We start from the raw sequence: 18,924 nt of genomic DNA on the forward strand, positions 1-18,924 counted from the left end.
ATAAAATAAATATTTTATGTTCTGTGGAGAGCCAACCCTTCTTCATCCGGTGGGTAGTATTACTTTTGGTTTGCGCAGTGTAATTCAAAGAATTACAAAAAAATATTTTGCCACCAAAAAGTTAAAGATTTTTTGTGTCATGTCCGTAACGCATTGTATTTCCCTCATATTAAATATAAAATACATGTGTAGACTTATAGTTTTCTGATGGCTGGACTCCTTTATTAAGGGAGTAGGATATATAAACAGAAGTTTCAATATATTAAATGCATTTTCTGAGCCCTTTTCACCATTTACAGTTGAAACTCGAAACATTTGAATGTTGTGCACAAGTGCATGTATTTCAGTAATTCAAATTAAAAGGTGAAATTATATAACTATATACATATCTATGATTATACTTTTCAGAAGGCTAACATTTCTGTATTTAAAATCCTTTACAAAAAATGTATTTCATGTAATATTCTAATTTTCTGAGATTTTGAATGTGGGGTTTTCATAAGCTGTAAGCCACAATCATCAAAATTATAACTTTTGCACGATATTCTAATTTTTCAAGTGTCACCTGTATTTTAGGAAGTTGTGCCAGGCTGTGCTCTCTTTTCTGTCATGTGTGACAGCAGTGAGACAGACACAGCCTCTGAGTCAGGATTTCACCAGCAGTCAGGGAGAGCAGGGTGTTCAGGGAGAGGAACTCAACGTGTTCAGACGCTTAGCTCAGCCCCACAGTGAGCATGGTAGTGCTCTGAGCTGTCCAAAGTGCACAACATTTTATGATGCCTTCATTAAACTGAACCCAGATCAAGTGGTGGAACTAGAGAGAAACACTAGAAAACAGAGCATAGAACCGCTCTGGCATGATGCACGCAAGCTACGCATAACAGCAAGCACAGCCAGCAAGGTGCCTCAGCGTGAGACAACTGACCCGGCTAAGTTTCTCACTGAACACCTCTTCCCAAAGTTCCAGGGGAGTGTGGCCACAAGGTATGGGAAGGAAAGCGAGGGACTTTCTAAGGAGCAGATTAGGGAGAGGGGCTGCATAGTGATGGACAAAGGGTTGGTGGTGTGTGCAGGAGACCCATGGCTGGCACCAAGCCCTGATGGTATCATTGATGACAAGCTGCTTGAGGTAAAATGCCCTATCACACTCATTGCTTGCACATAATAATAATAATAATAATTAGTTACATTTATATAGCGCTTTATCTGAGACCTCAAAGCGCTTTACATGGAAGGGGGAATCTCCTCAACCACCACCAATGTGCAGCATCCACTTGGATGGTGCGACGGCAGCCATATTGCGCCAGAACCCCCACCACACACCAGCTTGGACAGAGGCCAAGGGGCAAATTTGGCCAGGATGCCGGGGTTACACCCCTACACTTTTTCAAAGGACATCCTGGGATTTTTAATGACCACAGAGAGTCAGGACCTCGGTTTAACGTCTCATCCGAAGGACGGTGCTCTTTTGACAGTATAATGTCCCCGTCACTATACTGGGGCATTAGGACCCACACAGACCACAGGGTGAGCGCCCCCTGCTGGCCTCACTAACACCTCTTCCAGCAGCAACCTGGTTTTTCCCAGGATTCTCCCATCCAGGTACTAACCAGGCTCAGCCCCGCTTAGCTTCAGTGGGAAACCAGTCTTGGGCTACAGGGTGATATGGCTGCTAAGCTGCCACTCACTGCCACAAACCAAGACATCAGAGTGGAGGGCGGGCAGTACATTGTCAACCCAAAAGGCCCCAGTGGTTACTACAGGCAGATACAGTTAGGGATGCACTGTCTCGGGCTGAAAACATCCTGTCTTGTTATTTGGACCCCAGTACAGCACCTGGAACTTGATGTGCCTTATGACAATGGTTTTGTCTCCACATATATGCATAAGCTACGTAGCTTTTACTTTAAACACATGCTGCCAAAAGTTGTGGATGCATTTGTAGAGGGAAGACTGCAGTTGAGTGACAGCTACATGAAAATTGTCTCAAACGCAGCTTAATAGTGCTGATCTGAAATCAGTTTTACAAGAGAAATTGTTCTTTTTCTTAAAGCATAGGTTGTTCTTGCCTTTTTGATCACTTTTTTCACTTTTTACAGCAAATACATAAGTACATTAAAAATGGAAATCGTAGTCTACAGTACTTTACTCATCAGTCATTAAATCAGTTAATCAATAGTTGTTGGTGTTCATTACTGAACATATCATTTCATTTTATAATTACAATGCATGTGAAACATTATGATACAAGTGCAACACTACAAATATCAATGCATGTGTTTGGTATTTTAATATATTTAATAAAAAGTAATCCCGTAGGTAAAAGTATAAAATTAAAGGGATAGTTCACCCAAAAATGAAAATTCTGTCATTAATTTCTCTCCCTCATTACGTTCCAAACCTGTAAGACCTTCGATCATCTTCAGAACATAAATGAAGATATTTTTGATGAAATCCGAGAGCTTTCTGTCCCTCCATTGACAGCCTAAGTAATTAAAAATAGCTTAATTTGTGTTCCGAAGATGAACAAAGGTCTTGCAGGTTTGGAACGACATGAGGGTTTTTAGGTGAACTATCCCTTTAAGTTGTGGTTAAGTCCTGCTTTATTTTGGTACAAGTGGTTTCCCCAGATTTGAAAGTGCTGCACAAACAATTAATATTTTATCTATTGTGCAAAGACTGTTATCATTTCTCAGTTTGACCATACTGACTGGCAGGGTGTTCCTGAATGTCCTCAGTTTTCCTATGGCCCTTTCCATGTGGATTCTCACTCGGGACATTTTTCTAGAGTGTGTCACATCTAATCCTGTCAATTGTTTTCTTACCTTTGTAGATGCTGGTACAAGAAGATGAACACATTTGGTGGCAAAATATTCAGGAAAATTGAAGCCCCGATCAGCCATTACATGGTCTCCTTGTTCAAGAAGGTCAATTAACCCTGAATTTTTTGTTATGACCTTGTCACTAGCATGACCACCCCAGACTTTTGATAAAAATGTAATAGCTCCTGTTGGACTAATACCAACAAGGAACTTCACAGTATTATGTGATTTGTAGTGGGAGTATGTGACTGCCCGTGTTTGTAAACTAGTTGGGCTCTCAATGAATACTTCAGTACAGTCTATTATACATCTAACTTGTCGGAAACCTGTAGTCTTGAAGAGGGTGGGGAGATTTCTTCTGATATCTTTCCTGGATGGCCACCGGACAAGGCATTGTAACTCTTTAGCCATTACATCGAGCCAACGATGTTTGAGACCGTTCCACAACTCACTCTGAAGCGAAAAGCGAGGTCTTGATGAGTTAAGCCTAGACGAAGCTTCATCAGGACCACAAGAAACTGCTCGGGAAGGGTAAGTATGGTTGATGATGCGTTGCATGTTGTTGTCAGGTAAGTGAGGAGGGTGAAAAACACAGAAGCAGACGGTAGACCAGTGTAAAAATGAGTGTGCTTGTCATCATTTAAAATAAAATCGGACAGACTGCCAATCATACGATCTTGTAGTTGTTTTTCTTGAGATTCTAGTTTCTTCTCCAGTGAAGCCATTTTTCTTTTTAATTCACTGTTTTCAATTTGTAGCTGGTCAATGTCTGCCATTGACAGATCTGTACCCACAGCAGTGCATCCTTCTTCAGGGTCAGCATGGGTGACCTCTAAGGAAGGTCAATCAATATACTCAACCACAGATGGTCTCATCTGTCTCCTCTGGTATCGCTCCAACTTCTGTGAACCATCAATGGTGTTTTTATGAGCGAAAAGTGATGGAACATAATCTGGATGGCATGGGTCCACTGATGGCGCACCTAAAATAAAGACAGAAAGGGTTTGTGTTGACAGTATTGCACCTTGCTAAGCATCATACATACATGCTTTGCATAATCCATAACTTTTCTGGTTTCATGTGCATTTCTATGATATTGATTAACTTAGAAAAAAATATTAGTAGCCTACTAGTACAATGAAATTAGGTCAAAGGCAAATTTATTTCACAATGCACATTGTTTTAAAGCAGCTTTACAGATAAAGTATATCAGTGAAAATGTAGTAAAACTTGGATTTTCCAAGCCTATATGGCTAGGAACTACTCTCTTTCCGGCGTAAGAATCAAGGAACTGTGCGGCCGTACCATGGGTGCAGCAGGCGTTATGATATGACGAAGCACCTGAAAATAGTCCCCAGCTCGGTAACTTCCAACATGACCGGGACTAAGTTTGTGTATTTTTTAGGCGGCAAATTAGGTTTCCTGTGCGATTAGCCATGGTTCTGAGCTCATCTTCAGTGTATTCCGGTTCAAATAAATACGGTTCGGGATCAGCACCAAAGTAAATGTCATCTAAATCGTCTCTCACAAATGTCTCCATGCTACAAGGCTCCCTGTGCAAGCAGGTTGTCACGTTGGTTTGTTGACGGCAAGTGCTTCGTCATATCATTACGCTGCTGCACCCATGGTACGGCCGCACAGTTCCTTGATTCTTACGCCGGAAGGAGAGTAGTTCCTGCCCATATAGGCTTGGAAAATCTCAACTTTTCATTTTCCGTCGATCTTAGTACACGGTTTAACTACAGAAGAGTCAAGTTTTAAATAGGAAAAATATTGAAACTCGTTGGTCATTTTGAAAGAAATGCTACTGGACTCATCAGAATCAATGATCTATGCTAAGCTATGCTAAAAGTGGTACCGTCAGACCCGGAGTAAACGGTAAGACTCAACTGTTTAATTCTGGGGGAGTTGTAAAATGAGCCTATTTCCAAAAAAAGTGGAGTATCCCTTTAACCTATGTCTTCGTCTTGGTCGGATTACTGCTCCCATTTCACCAGGAGGCATATGCCAGGAAACCCGCTTCCTAAGTTACACCTGCTTTTAAGAGGTGGAGAATTTTAAGCTCAAAATAGAGGCACGGTTTCACCGGCTTTTTCTGTACATAACGCGGAATACATAATTAGGCGCAGTTTAAGCTTCCCCTCCCATTTTCGCTCTTTGTTGGGCATTGCTAGTTACAAGCCTTTTTCGAGGGGGTGCCATATTAGTTATTTATTGAAACTGACTGAACATTAATCGAATAAACACACACACACACACACACACACACACAAATACGGTTGAATCTTTAAGTTGGAATCTTAATTTGTGCATGTATTGATACACAGTCAGCCTGTGTAAACCATGAAACCACTACAGATTTATAACAGATTTATATGTTTTTGTGAAGGAATAAGAGAATGTCCCTTTAGATTGTTTCTTCTTTGACTGATCAACTCCCCTGTTTAAAAAATAAATTAAAAAAATCTCTCAGAGAGCACAGATGATGCAGTGATCCCAAGATTTGTGTTGTTGTTGCTGCTAGTTTGCTGATGGGAAGGTTTGTTCATGATTTCTCCACCAAACTAATTGTTATTGCTTTAATCTTAATTGTTTTAATTGTCAAAGTGAACTGTATTATTATTAACTTACCATTGTGTTATTATTAAATGTATTTCACCAATACATTCAGCTCTATTTTCTCTGTCATCTTATATATATCATTTTTTAACGTAAATTTCTATACACTTTTGTGTTTTTAGACAGCAGCGTGTGAACAGGACTTTTAATTTGGTATCCGAGTGTGACGTCATAAGGCGGCGCCGCGCTCCCGCATCTGTTGTGATGTGATTCGGCTGAATAAAGGTTTGTGTTTTAAGCATTTAAAAAGCGATAGAAAATCGTTTTCAAAGTTTTGCAAGCGACACCTAATGAATTAAGCATTATTACGTGCAATATTGCATTGCTTTATCTAACATTTATTAAAGTCGTGTGAGCAAAATAACAATGAAAACTCATGAGTAACCAAAGGTGTTTCAGTTCGTTCACTGGCAAGCAGTAACTTTTTCAAAATGATTCGAAGCGTTATATTTATATCTCTGTCTCTAATTCTACAAGTCATTGAATAATCAAACTGTCAAATATATTAAGTGTCTTTATAATTTGCATTATTTTATTAATGTGTAGTGCTAATTTGATTTAATAAACTGTACATTCATTCTGACTGACTCCCTTACTAGTTTGCTGAACTACCTAGCTAGAGCTGATTGAGACACACACAGATATTTAATTTTGATTTATTTTTCTTTCTGTTAATTATTCTAATTTTAAACAGGACAAACACAGAAACACTTCTGGTGAAGTGACTGAGGTCCACGTAAAGATGGCGTTTATTAAAGAGGAGAGTGAAGAAATGAGGATTGAAGAAACATTTAGTGTGAAACAAGAAGAAACTGAGGAACAAACAAAGATGCCGTTTATTAAAGAGGAGAGTGAAGATGTGAAGATTGAAGAAACATTCAGAGTCAAACATGAAGACATGAAGATTGAAGAAACATTCAGAGTGAAACATGAAGAAACTGAGGAACAAACAGGTTAGTTTCATTCTCAAAGTTGAACTCCGTCATTTAATCCCTATTAAAATGTCCAGTTCTACAGAAATTATATTTTTTTTAGAGGTGCGCCGATCCGATACTCTGTATAATTTTTTTGCGGGATCGGGTATCGGTCAGACGAGACGGATCCAAATCCGATATTGTGCCAGTGTTTCCCATAGGAGGAGAATTTACTTGTGGTGGTGGGCATGGGGAAGTGGCTTAGCACCGTGTTTATTTAATCAAACAAAGGTTTATTAAATATTTATTTCAGAAAATACTCAATATCATTAAATTCATATTATACATAAATTAATATTCATTAAAGTATGCTACAAGCATGATCAAATATTTTCATAATGAAATATTCAGATTTCCAAAACTATTTACAAAGGTGACAGTTTCTGTCTGAGCAATGCCATTTTCTCTGCTTTGTAAAAACAACAAAAAACTTTATAAGTCCTGCCTGTATGGATAGGCTTCAGGGCAGGTCCGTTTATACTTATCCTTAAAGGATAATTCCGGTATTTAACACCTTGAGTCTATATTGTAGTTTGTTTTGGATGAACGAGTTTTTGACTATAATAGAATTGGCCATGGACCCATTTAACATTGGAGTCAATGGGCATGTCCGAAAATGTCATTAAAACAGCCAATAATGTTCGTTTACAAAACTGTTAAACTCACCGAGTGGTTAGTGGTGTTAGTTGATGATTATAAACAATATATCGTCGCAATATATGATTCCAATCCGTTTATTTTGCTATAGTGGAACTATTTTTTCAGACACTTCACAACTGTGTAACTTCCGCTCAATATTTGAATCTGAAGCGTTAGCACACTCCCGACCACTTGATGGCGATAACCGATGTTTATGTCTCGCGGGACACTCACGGTCACAGTCGAGTTCAACTTCATATTGCACTGGTCAGTGGTCACGTCTTTCAATATTTCCAAGGTTTTGTTTGTTTATTTCGCTTACTCTCCCGGAGCACAGTTACTCTGCTCGCTAGCCTACATCGACTACATCGACCAAATGTAAACCCCCTTTCCGTTTCCGGTAGCGCATTTATATTAACGAGCACTCAGTCCTTCAACAGAATTCAATGGGATTTTACAAAATGACGAATAAAACACGACAGAAACTGTATTTCGCAACACTTTTTGTTTCTGGAACATCAACTAACATCACTAATCACTCGGTGAGTTTAACAGTTTTGTAAACGAACATTAATGACATTTTCGGACATGCCCATTGACTCCAATGTTAAATGGGTCCATGGCCAATTCTATTATAGTCAAAAACTCGAGAGAGGAACCATTGTCAAAAAAATGTTGTCCACCACTCTTGTTCATCCAAAACAAACTACAATATAGACTCAAGGTGTTAAATACTGGAATTATCCTTTAAGCAAAGTGCTCTCCTTGGAAGTTTATTTCGCATGTCAGTTTTGATCTGAAATCGAAACAAACATGCATAACCATTTTGCAGTGGCGGGCCGTGCATTTCACACCTAGGCCTTCAGTGATGTCCACCCTGAATTAATAACTTTTAATAATAGTGTAGCAGCGCACGCACATACTCTATAATTGTTGTGAAATTCCTGTTTTTATTTTGCACCGGCAGTTATAGGGTTAATGCGGTGAGTTCGCGAAAGGCCGGGTAGAGAGAAACGAGCAATTGAGTTCGGCTTTTCTGTAAGTTACAGTGGTTCTTGCGTTCCGATTATAAATTCAGAAACGGATCCTCATCTCTGTCTCCTTCAATGGCTATAGTATTAATGTTTGAAAAAAAAGAAGTTGTTTCGATCATAAATTTACAAGAAAAATTAGGAAGAAAATCATATTCAGCACGGACAAAAACAGGGGCAAAAAATGCATTATAATGATTTTTTGGACATACTCTCCAAAACTGATTTTTTTACACAAAATCCATCCTAATTTATTTCCTCAAAAAGACTTGAATTACTTGGTTGTACAGGTTGTCTGTGCTTTTCAGTCCCAACAACCTTTTCTATCGCCATCGAGGCTAATGTGCTGAAAGTCGAGTCTGTCCCGTCGTATTTCTGTCATAAGTTTTAATTCGCGTTAGTGCTGAGAGTGTCTGCTCGACAGAAGCAGTAAGTTAACGTTAAACAGGGAAAACACAGCAAAACATGACGATGTGTAACGTTACAGCCGACACAAGCTCTCACACAGATTATTGAACGATATCATTGAGATCAGCGGGACTTTTGCCTTCAAAATTAGTCCTGGCATAACTTTACATTGCAGTCAGTTCTGTTTTTACCCGGGACAGATCGATAGAGATCCGTGACTCTGCGTAAGCTGAATAAGGGATTTTTTCCGGTAGGTTTGAACCTGCCGGTGGTCGAGGAAGGAAATAAACATTATCTTGTGGGTTTAAAAACTATTAAATCTACAGGTATTTTAGTTTACACAGTTCGCTACAGATGCGGTTAGCTAGCTCTGACTACCAGTAATAATAGTACACGCTCTGACCATCCAATCAAAGGGCGTGAAAATGCTTACGTTATTGTATGCCTGCTAGATGGCCCCGGTGCAGTCAACTCGAAATCTGATTGGCTGATCAAATCTGACCGATTATCTGATTGGTTAAAGCAACAGTTTCATTGCCATTCATTTAAGCTACAGGCGCCCGCACTATCGATTCTGAAGGCCTCGAAGCAGATATATTTGACCCTGGCAACACATGATGGCTGAAATATGATTGGATAAAAGCACTAAAATAAATATACACTACTGGAAGCAGCGCAACCAAGAGAAAAGCTATGACATTATGAGAACGGACTATTGGGAATAATTTAATACTCATTCATAAAAAAATATATATTAAAGTGCAAGTCAGTGATTCTCATAGTGTTTAGGCCAGCAGAGAAGGCCTTGCTGGCCCTGACGGCCCACCACTGCCATTTTGTAAGATAGGACAAGAGAAAATGAACTGACGAGTCGGTATCGTGCGCTGTCTGAGAGAGCGCTTCTGTTGTGTGTCATTCAGCGCGAGACCACATTGAGTTATTTATTCACAACTTTCTCGGTGTAATAACGTGATAAACACTTTGTGAAGAGCCTGGTTGACTATACAGGCTTTGACTTCTCCGCGTCTGACTCGATCTCCTCCAGTTATCGATAGCAAATTGTGATTGGATGGTAATTTTGTTTTGTCGCGTGACAAACTACTACTCGCTTTTATATGATAACCTAGCAAAGACAATTTAGGAGGGAAGAAATACAGGACAAAATATGATTTTTTCATAATAGGTCAGGACAATAAAAAATATAGCTGAAAGACTGTCATACAGGAGATGAAATACAGGAACAGGACTGTCCTTAATTTACCTCAACGTGACTTTCATATGAAGCTTAAGTCAACCATTTGTATTTTTTCATCAGTCAGCAAACAAGAGAAAAAAAAGAGAAAAAGCACGGACTTACTAATTACGAAACTTTGATGTGGTTGAACAGGTACACAGTCACACAGTCACAAATAATCACAGTCACATGGTTTCAGCGCGTCCTCTGATTGCAGTGTTGTGACGGAAATAGTGCACGGGAGCACATGCGCTAAACAGTTTTGTAAAATGATATATGATCAAATAAAAATTATTGATATATAATTTTACAAAACTGTTTAATGCATGTGCTCCCGTGCGCTATTCTGTCTAGGCCTATACTTTCTGTCGTGCACTGGAGGATATGTCTGCTGCATTACTCCAAAACCAATCACTTAATGTATGGAGCTCAACCCAGCCATGGCTATGTGTCTGGTTCTCAATTGTTTGACGGGCGTAGTAACAATAACTGAGTGGCGCAAATAAAAATAGCCTACACAACATAATATACAAATGAAATAAACAGTGCTTTATTTTTTCAGCTAGGTGTATTTAACAGTAGCATTCAAATTAAAAGAAATTAAATGAACAAATATAAAAATAAAACACTACATAGACATCACTGTATAAATTATACATTGATTCTATTAAAGCTACTTTTAAAGTTCTCAGTCAAGAGCAGTGAGTGATTTTCTCTTTGTGTTTTGCTGTTTTATTAACATTAAAGGATTAGTTCCCCCCAAAATGAAAATTGTCATCATTTACTCTCTGAAGTTGTTTTAAACCTGAATAAGTTTCTTTCTTCTGTTGAAAATAAAAGTTATGTTGAAGAATGTGGGTATCCAAACAGTTGCTGGTCCACAGTGACTTCTATAGTTGGCTATATTTTCTTCCCTATGGAAGTCAATGGGGACCAGCAACTGTTTGGATAGCCACCTTCTTCAATATATTATCAATATATATATATATTTTTTTTTGTTCAGCACAAGAAATAAATTAATACAAGTTTGGAACAGCATTAGAGTGAGTAAATCATGACAATTTTCATTTTTGGGGGAACTATCCCTTTAAGGACAAGCGGCAGCATGTTTACTATTAGGCCTACTGTCGCTTTAAGACCGGCGCACCTAATGGACACGCACCCTATTTTCTCTCAAATGTGTGCTTTCACTTTAGCATACCTGCAAACTAGTCGCTTTTCGGCGAAAATCGCCGTTTTGAATGGGAAAATGTCATCCACGTGAATCGTGTAGATCCGAAGAGTTGGTTTTTTTTTGGGGGGGGGGGGGGGGTCGTCTTCACACGAGTCATTTGGCCAATCACAGTCAAGATAACGGCAGCGCCCGCACCCCTAGCTGCAGCTTTCCCGTGGATGAATTCATGCTTTGGACACTGATTACTTTTGAGTTAGCCTAAGTCCTGTTATCTGTCAACAATATAATTGTTTTCTCTAACGTTGTTGTTAGTTAACATGTTTAACATTAACGTTATATTGGTAAGTAAGTAAGCTTGTCGGCTAGTCAGCTAACGTGAGATCAGCAAATTGTGTTGTTACTGTTAGCCTACAATTTGTAATGTAACCTTTTTCAGACCTTCTGAGTTTGCAGGTATGCTTTAGACATAACCAACTGTGTTTATGTAAACCTTGTGTGTATGTATTTGACAGTATTTACGCAATAAGACTTGAAAGATAACTTGGTCCAGTAGTCAGGCACGGGTGTATGCGCTCAGAAAAGCGCATGTTAGTTAGAACTGCGCAACAGCACGCAAATTAAATGTTTGACAGGCAAAGCTTTAATGTACAGGCAAATGATGAACTTGTACTGCAGTGTCCCGTGAGTGTAACTCTACCGCTGCATTAACATGTGATGTGTGAATGTATGTCGCGTTGAGATGGAGGTGCCAGAACTGAACTGATAGAATGCGCTGTAACACGATACTACGATATTTCTTCAAAAGCAGATCGTGGAGGCATTTTAATCGTCCACGATCAAAAAACGTGATATCGCACACCCCTAGTGTGACGTCACCGTCGGCTGAAGTGACTACAACCACCGAGTGTCAAAAACACTGAGCAGCCTATGATTTTCAGCGTGAATGCAGTGAAAAACAAAACGCATCTAAAACGGGACATTGACTGTACAAATAGATTTGACAAGAAATCTGAGGTATATTTTTACACTGCCAAAAGCTACAGAACAGAGAAACAAATGGATCGCTGCAATTCATAGAAACAACTGGACTCCAGGCAGCAAAACGTGGATTTGCAGTTATCATTTTGTCAATAGGGTAAATTGCCCTAATGTGGGATATTTTTTGCACTTCAGACTTCGGTGACATATTGCGATGTGTAACCAAAACATTAAATCCACACCCAAAACCATTTTTAAAAAACCAGTATGTCCTAATCAAATCAAAAGAGAAAATTCAGATAACCCATTCATTAGAGAAATTATAGACATATTAGTGCTCTTGTTGCAAGTCTGAGACAATCTGCAGCTTCCTAATGTGGGACAGTTGTGTCCCCAATGTGGGACACTGAAAAATCCATGATAAAAGACCAAAAATCACATTGATACATGTAGAATAGTAAAGTCTTATTTTATTTTAGATTCTCTCTTAAATCTTAGTTAGTAATTCTCTTGGTTATGGATGGATGAAACATGGATAACTGAACATCATCAGACCAATAGTACAATTTTATCTAGTTCAGTTTACTTAACAACAAACACAGCTTGAACAAACTTTAATTCATAAACGTGCTGTTAACTCCAGTTGAAAATGTTTAATCCTAACAGTCTTTTTCTCCAACCTGAACTGCCTTAATAAAAACAAACTGCAGAGGTTTACTTTGGACTCCTACAGTTCTGGAAACAAGCAGTCCTTGCATGTCAAGACACCTTTATCATCTATAACCCCATTGTTCTCTGCACAGCTTTCGTGGAACCGTTGTGAACAGACTGGACAAGAAAGCCAGTTCTATGTTACCGTACGAATGCTGGCAGATAGCACAAGCATCCTGGTTCACCTGTCTGGTGTTCTTTGTAGTTTTTTGCTTTTCCCCCTTGTTCCCTTTGTTCTTAACCCTTCTCTCTTTGATGAAAGAAAATTGGGCATCGCTAGTCAAATCATAGGAGGGAGGCTTTGTCCTCCGGCGGCTGGTAGTAGGGTAACTCTGTCACTAACCTTCGGATGGTCTTCACAAGGTGCCTCCTGTTTGATGATTGCTCCACCCTCAAATATGATTGGACATTTGATAGGTCATGTGATTTTGATCACATGACACCACAGCTTTGTCTAACCCATAGTTTCACTGTCAATCATGTATTTATGGGGGACCTACAAACACTAGACCTTAGATGTCCCACATTAGGGCAATTCACCCTTTGTTGAATTTTTTCAGATAAAATCATTCCCTCTGTATAGTATTGTCATGTATTTCAAGTGTAAATGAACACTTATTTCCCGGGCGTTGAAATCAGGCACATGAACGTCAACACGATTCCTGGCTCCATGTCAGTATCCATGGACCACTGGATTGTAAGGAACACTATATTGAGTAATCATTTGTTTTACTCCCGTTTTCGCAGTTTCCTCTATTAAATCCAGTCATGCAGCAGCTTTTTTACCACTCAGTCTGGCTGAGGGGGCGTGTTACAGTGGGGAAATTATGTCAATGCATACCCTCTATTAACTAAGCACTATATATTTTTTAATACGACTAAATTTGTATTTAACATCACAATTTAATAAAAACATTCTAAGTTAGTAATTAAAACAATATATCGGCACTTTTATGTGTTAGTAAGGCCTCAGAGAGGGCCTAAACTTTTGTAAAATATTTACAAACTTATAAACAAGTTTAATTAATAATAGTTTTTTAATAAAAAGCCATCAGTTCTAATGTTATTTTAGGAATTTATGACCTGACACTAAACATCTAAATCTTTTTGAGTAAATCAACCCTTCAAATCTGCCTATTTATTTGTGAAGATGTCCATTTTCTCCATGTTAGACCTTTTCAGCTCTGTGATTATTTGTCCAGCTATTAAACTGCCCATATTATGTCATTTGAAAGGGGGCTATTGATAAAGTAGCTAGCGCTATTGGCTATGGAAAACGTCACGGGTTACTTGCGTAACCCATGTTCTCTGAATAGTAGGGGTGTGACGAGACCCTTATTTCACAACACGAGATTTTGCACAGTATTTTATATAAACCCTCAATGGCAAAATTCATGACTGGAAAAATAGTCTGCCGGTGCATTTTGAAATGTTTTAACTAATCATCTTGTAATGATTTATTGTATTTCAGTTATATTGTACGAGTATGAATGTGTCTCTTCAGACCTGACTGTACATGAATTATGATCTTTCAGAACTTCTGATTGAGGCTGTGTGTGAACTCCTAATTTAACTTTATCCACAAATTGAACAGAAATATAAACAGTATAAATAATACATGTATTAACAGTTTTTTCTTAGTCTTAAGTGCAAACAGATGATGCAACCATCATCAAAGTACTCTCTTGATATTTAAAGTGCAAAACAGAGAGCAGAGCCACAACTACACTGTCCAGAGATAGGTTTGATATTGGGAGGTAGGCTATTGTATGTAGCCTAATTTGCGTGCATCAGGGAGCTCACGTTTTACTTTCGGATTCGTGATTGTGGGTACTGCTCCGTGTATAGGGAGTGGCGGTGCTGAGCGTGCATTCTACAAGATAAAACATTTATCAGACGCTTAGGTTTGGTTGCGCAATGAATCCTCCGCCATCTTCATGCGATCAGTGAACGGATTCCTGCTGCAAAGTGTCAGAGCAGAAAAATGTGTTGGTTGAGTGAACGCTGGCGTGTCTTGCTGCCGCTGCTCACCGGACGTTTGTTTTGAATTACAGCTTGGACTATATGCTAAGTAAACTATTAAACTTGAAATACCTCTACCGCTGTGGTATTTGCGGTCTATGTTTGGCAATATTCTCGGCTTACCCTGCTGCTGACTGCTTCCACGTCAACTGTAAACGCCGCCTGTCTACTGCCTGCTGTCGGAGCCTTTTGGCGATCCTGCAGCATCATCAAGGCGGCAATATGTGGACGTTTAAAATGCTACTATGGATTATCCTGCCATTGGATTATCGTAATTCCACGGCTCTTACTCAGCAGCAGAACTCCACCGGCTTCGATTACGCTCCACGGGATCTTTTTCTGTCTCAGTCATCGTGACATTCTCCGCCGACCAAAATGCATCCACCGTGGATCCCGCAGGAACTTCTCGTACAATAACTCTAATTCCATCAGCTCCTTCTGGTCTACTGGTCCCCGCACACCCCACAACATAGAGAGAAAGGTTAACCATAGTGTTTTAGCTCCTCTGCTAGCTAGCTCCTCTTTAATGCCCGATCTCTCTCCAATAAAGCCCTGTTAATCGCGGACATCATCTTGGATTCAAAACTCGACTTTCTGTGTCTTACTGAGACCTGGCAACAGCCCCTAGGATTACTTCCATCTTAACCATGCATTACCTACTGAGTTTGTTTACACCTGCAAACCACGCCCCGGTCTCGCTCTAATCTATCGCAAGAAACCCAGTTTCAGTCTCAAAGCCGTCCTCGTTTGAAATCCTGACCGTTCAACTGAATGGTCGTACCCCAACTCTTATTGGCCCTCATTTATGAAAAGTGCGTACACCAAATTTCCAGCGTACACCCAAAACCACGGTGACTTTGCGATTTATCAATATGGACGTTGGCGTACGGCACGCTCAAATCCTACGCCAGCTCAGGAGGTGGTGTACATGTACGCACGTTTTGAGTTAGTGCTGAAATGCGCAGAAAAACAATTCCTAACACCACAAAACGCACTGACAAACTAAAGATATGATATATTATGACCCACTGTAAAACAACAACAACATAGAAATTATAAACTTCAGTGTTTATTTTTGTGAGTTAAGCCGGCAGGTGCGCACGGACTGGGTTCAGTAATGAAAGGCTTTCAATGACCAAAACATAATTCAGACTGACAAAATAATTAAAATGACATTCTTCTTCTTTTAAATAATAATACTAATACAAATAATAATAATAATAACAACGACATTCTTCTTCTAAATAACAATAAGCGTCATTAATAATCAAAATCATAATACTAATAAGAAGAATATTACAAATTGTCATGCAATTATTCACATCATCATCACTATTGTACACCCCATTACATGTGACGTCATGCGAAATTCAACGCTAATAGTTTCAAAACACGTGCTGTAAAATAATGCATTGTGATAGGTAATTTGCTCAACCAACCAGCGATTTAAACTGGGTTTCCACCGGAGAAGTTTCTCCTCCTCTCCTCTCCTCTCCTCTAAATGTGATAAGGTGGAATCACATTTCCACCTTAGTTAAATGACAGGCAAAATATGCATTTAAACCCTATATAACTAGAAAAAGGTGAGGGATTACATTGGACATAAAAAAATTAAAATCTTTTACAATTTAATGGGGTACAATGTTTAGATGGTACCTACAATTTCTGGTAAGCTATGGTTTTGTATTATTGCTTGACACAAATTTCACGATTTCAATTCAATTCTTGTGATTTGATAATATTGACTCATTTGGATAAATATTAGGTACACAAGATGGGTGTTCATTTTCTTAAGAAAAAACCCCCTCACCTAATGCTGTAAATATAGAGCCCTATAACAGCTGGTAGTAGCCTATAATTTAAGGTTAAAAATAACTCAAATTAAATATAATGCGTTTATTATAACAACTTTATTTAATGATGTAAAAAAATATATAATAAATATGTAATATAGTGCACATATTTAGCAAAATACTCTATATAGCTCTTTTTTCTAGCCAACGAACGTTCTATATATGGTCATTAAATGGCTTTCCTGAGGTAAATGTTATGACATAATTGTTCTCCAGCTGTTATTGACCTCTTTTCGCAGTTGAAAAACACTGATTGATCGATATTATGTATGAGTATGAGGAATATACATTTCGGTAATTTGTATGTATCTCTCAACATTGTTCATTCGTGTTTATTCACTAGTAGCCTAGAGATGACCGGTTCACGTGCCGCTTGAACTGATGCACTATAGGATATGTCACGTCACATTTACAAGCGGGAAAAAATATTGTTTGAATTTCGTAATAAAATTGACAGAATCTGAGAGCTGAGACTTTTTATATCATAAGTAACCTGCTCTGTCTTGTCTGTCGGTCTCCGTGTCCTCTTTGCTTCGCGATTTTTCTGTGCGTGAGGAAATGGATGTGTGGCGTGTGAAAGTGTAAGGGTGCGTTCACACCGGACGTGAATAGCGCGTCAGGCGCGAGTGATTTCAATGTTAAGTCAATGCAAAGACGCGTTACGCGCGTAAAAAATAGAATCCATATGAGATCTCACACTGGAGAAAAGCCTTTTACCTGCCAACGGTGTGGCATAAGTTTCACTCAAAAAGGAATCCTTAACAGGCACATGAGAACTCACACTGGAGAGAAGCCTTTCACCTGCTCTCAGTGTGGAAAGAGTTTCAGGCAAAAAACAAACCTTAAAACCCACATGAGAGTTCACACTGTAAAGAAGCCTTTTACCTGCCAACAGTGTGGAATAAGTTACAAGCATCAAGGAAAATTTTTAATCCATATGAGCATTCACACTGGAGAAAAGCCTTTTACCTGCCAACAGTGTGGCATAAGTTTCACTCAAAAGGCAGCCCTTAAGGTCCACATGAGATCTCACACTGGAGAAAAGCCTTTTACATGCCAACAGTGTGGTATGAGTTTCACTCAAAGAGGACACCTGAACAATCACATGAGAAATCACACTGGAGAAAAGCCTTTCACCTGCCAACAGTGTGGAAAAAGTTTTGGCCGAAAAGGAATTCTTGACCGGCACTTGAGAATTCACTCTTGAGAAAAGCCTTAAGCAGGCTAAATTGTTCATTTCATATATTTTTGTTGTTGTTGTATTTGTCCTATTGCTTTTTATTTATTTACTGAACTTTTCAACTCACTGTCGTTTGTTGAGTGTACACTTAGGGCCCCCAGAAGTCTAGGACCAGCACTGAATTCTGCGCACGTATTTTGAACTTTGTTTTACCCCTAAATGTAGAAAGAAAAAAAAACTTTGCCATAAGTATATTGCGAAGTTCTTTTTTCTTGTCAACAAACAACAGTGAGTTTAAACGTTCAGTAAATAAATACAAAAAAGCAGTAGGACATTGAATATTTTGTTTGAATGAAAAGTCAACAAAGCCGTCAAGAACAAATGATGATTAAATCCGCTAAAGTCTCGGAGAAGGCTCTGGAAGCTAGCTACCTTGTAGCTGAAATAGTAGCTAAAACAAAGACGCCTCACACTATTGCAGAAACTGTAATTATGCCAGCATGTACAGCAATAGTGCTAGGGCCTCAAGCTGCAAAATAAATTTCAAAGGTCCCGCTGTCGGATTGTACAATAGGGAGGCGAATCAATGACATGTCTGTGGACATTGAAGATGTCGTTTTGGGGAAAATCAAGACAAGTGGACATTTTTCTTTACAACTTGATGAGTCAACGGACGTGAGTGGGCACGCTCAGCTCTTGGCAAATGTTCGGTTTGTGGATGGGGACCGTATTAGAGAGAATTTTTTATTTTGCAAACCGCTGACAAACAAAACAACAGGAGAAGAAATTTACCGTGTGACAACTGAGTATATTGAACAGGGAGGATTGAGTTGGAAGAACTGTATTAGTATCTGTACTGATGGTGCAGCTGCAATGACGGGCTTTGCCAAAGGTTTCATTAGCAGGGCCAAACAGCAAAACCCTGACATCCGAACTTTTTGAACAAGAACTTTCGGACGTGCTTGATAGAGCAGTGGACATTGTTAATTTCATAAAGGCGCGCCCGTTAAAGAGCCGTCTGTTTTCGATTCTGTGCGAGGAAATGGGGGCAGAGCATCAGTGCTTGTTGCTACACACGGCAGTCCGCTGGCTGTCACGGGGGAAGGTTTTGGGCCGATTGTGCGAGTTAAGAGAAGAACTCAGAGTCTTCTTGACAGAAGAAAAATCTGCATATGCAGAGCTGCTCGCAGATGAGGAATGGTGCCTAAAACTTGCGTATTTGGCTAACATCTTTAAGCACCTCAATGAGCTGAACATTAAAATGCAAGGCAAAGAAGAA

General features: G+C 39.2%; 1 protein-coding gene across 3 annotated transcripts in view; it reads left to right on the plus strand.

The window, feature by feature from the left end:
* The window catches only part of LOC307004277 (uncharacterized protein), a 40,173-nt gene that overhangs the window by 15,311 nt on the left and 5,938 nt on the right, over nucleotides 1-18,924 (plus strand). Inside the window, exons 1-2 of one of the 3 annotated variants that reach the window (XM_079623377.1) lie at nucleotides 5,570-5,666; nucleotides 6,136-6,394. The exons of 1 other annotated variant lie outside the window; for it this stretch is intronic. In XM_079623377.1, coding sequence (XP_079479503.1) covers nucleotides 6,184-6,394 — 211 coding nt within the window. In that variant the 5' untranslated portion in view covers nucleotides 5,570-5,666; nucleotides 6,136-6,183. Of the gene's footprint in view, nucleotides 1-5,569; nucleotides 5,667-6,135; nucleotides 6,395-18,924 lie in introns of those variants that run through there. One more of the 3 variants, XM_079623378.1, reaches the window with a different exon arrangement.

The sequence above is a fragment of the Phoxinus phoxinus genome, assembly GCF_949152265.1.
Source record: "Phoxinus phoxinus genome assembly, chromosome: 9".
NCBI lineage: Eukaryota > Metazoa > Chordata > Actinopteri > Cypriniformes > Leuciscidae > Phoxinus > Phoxinus phoxinus.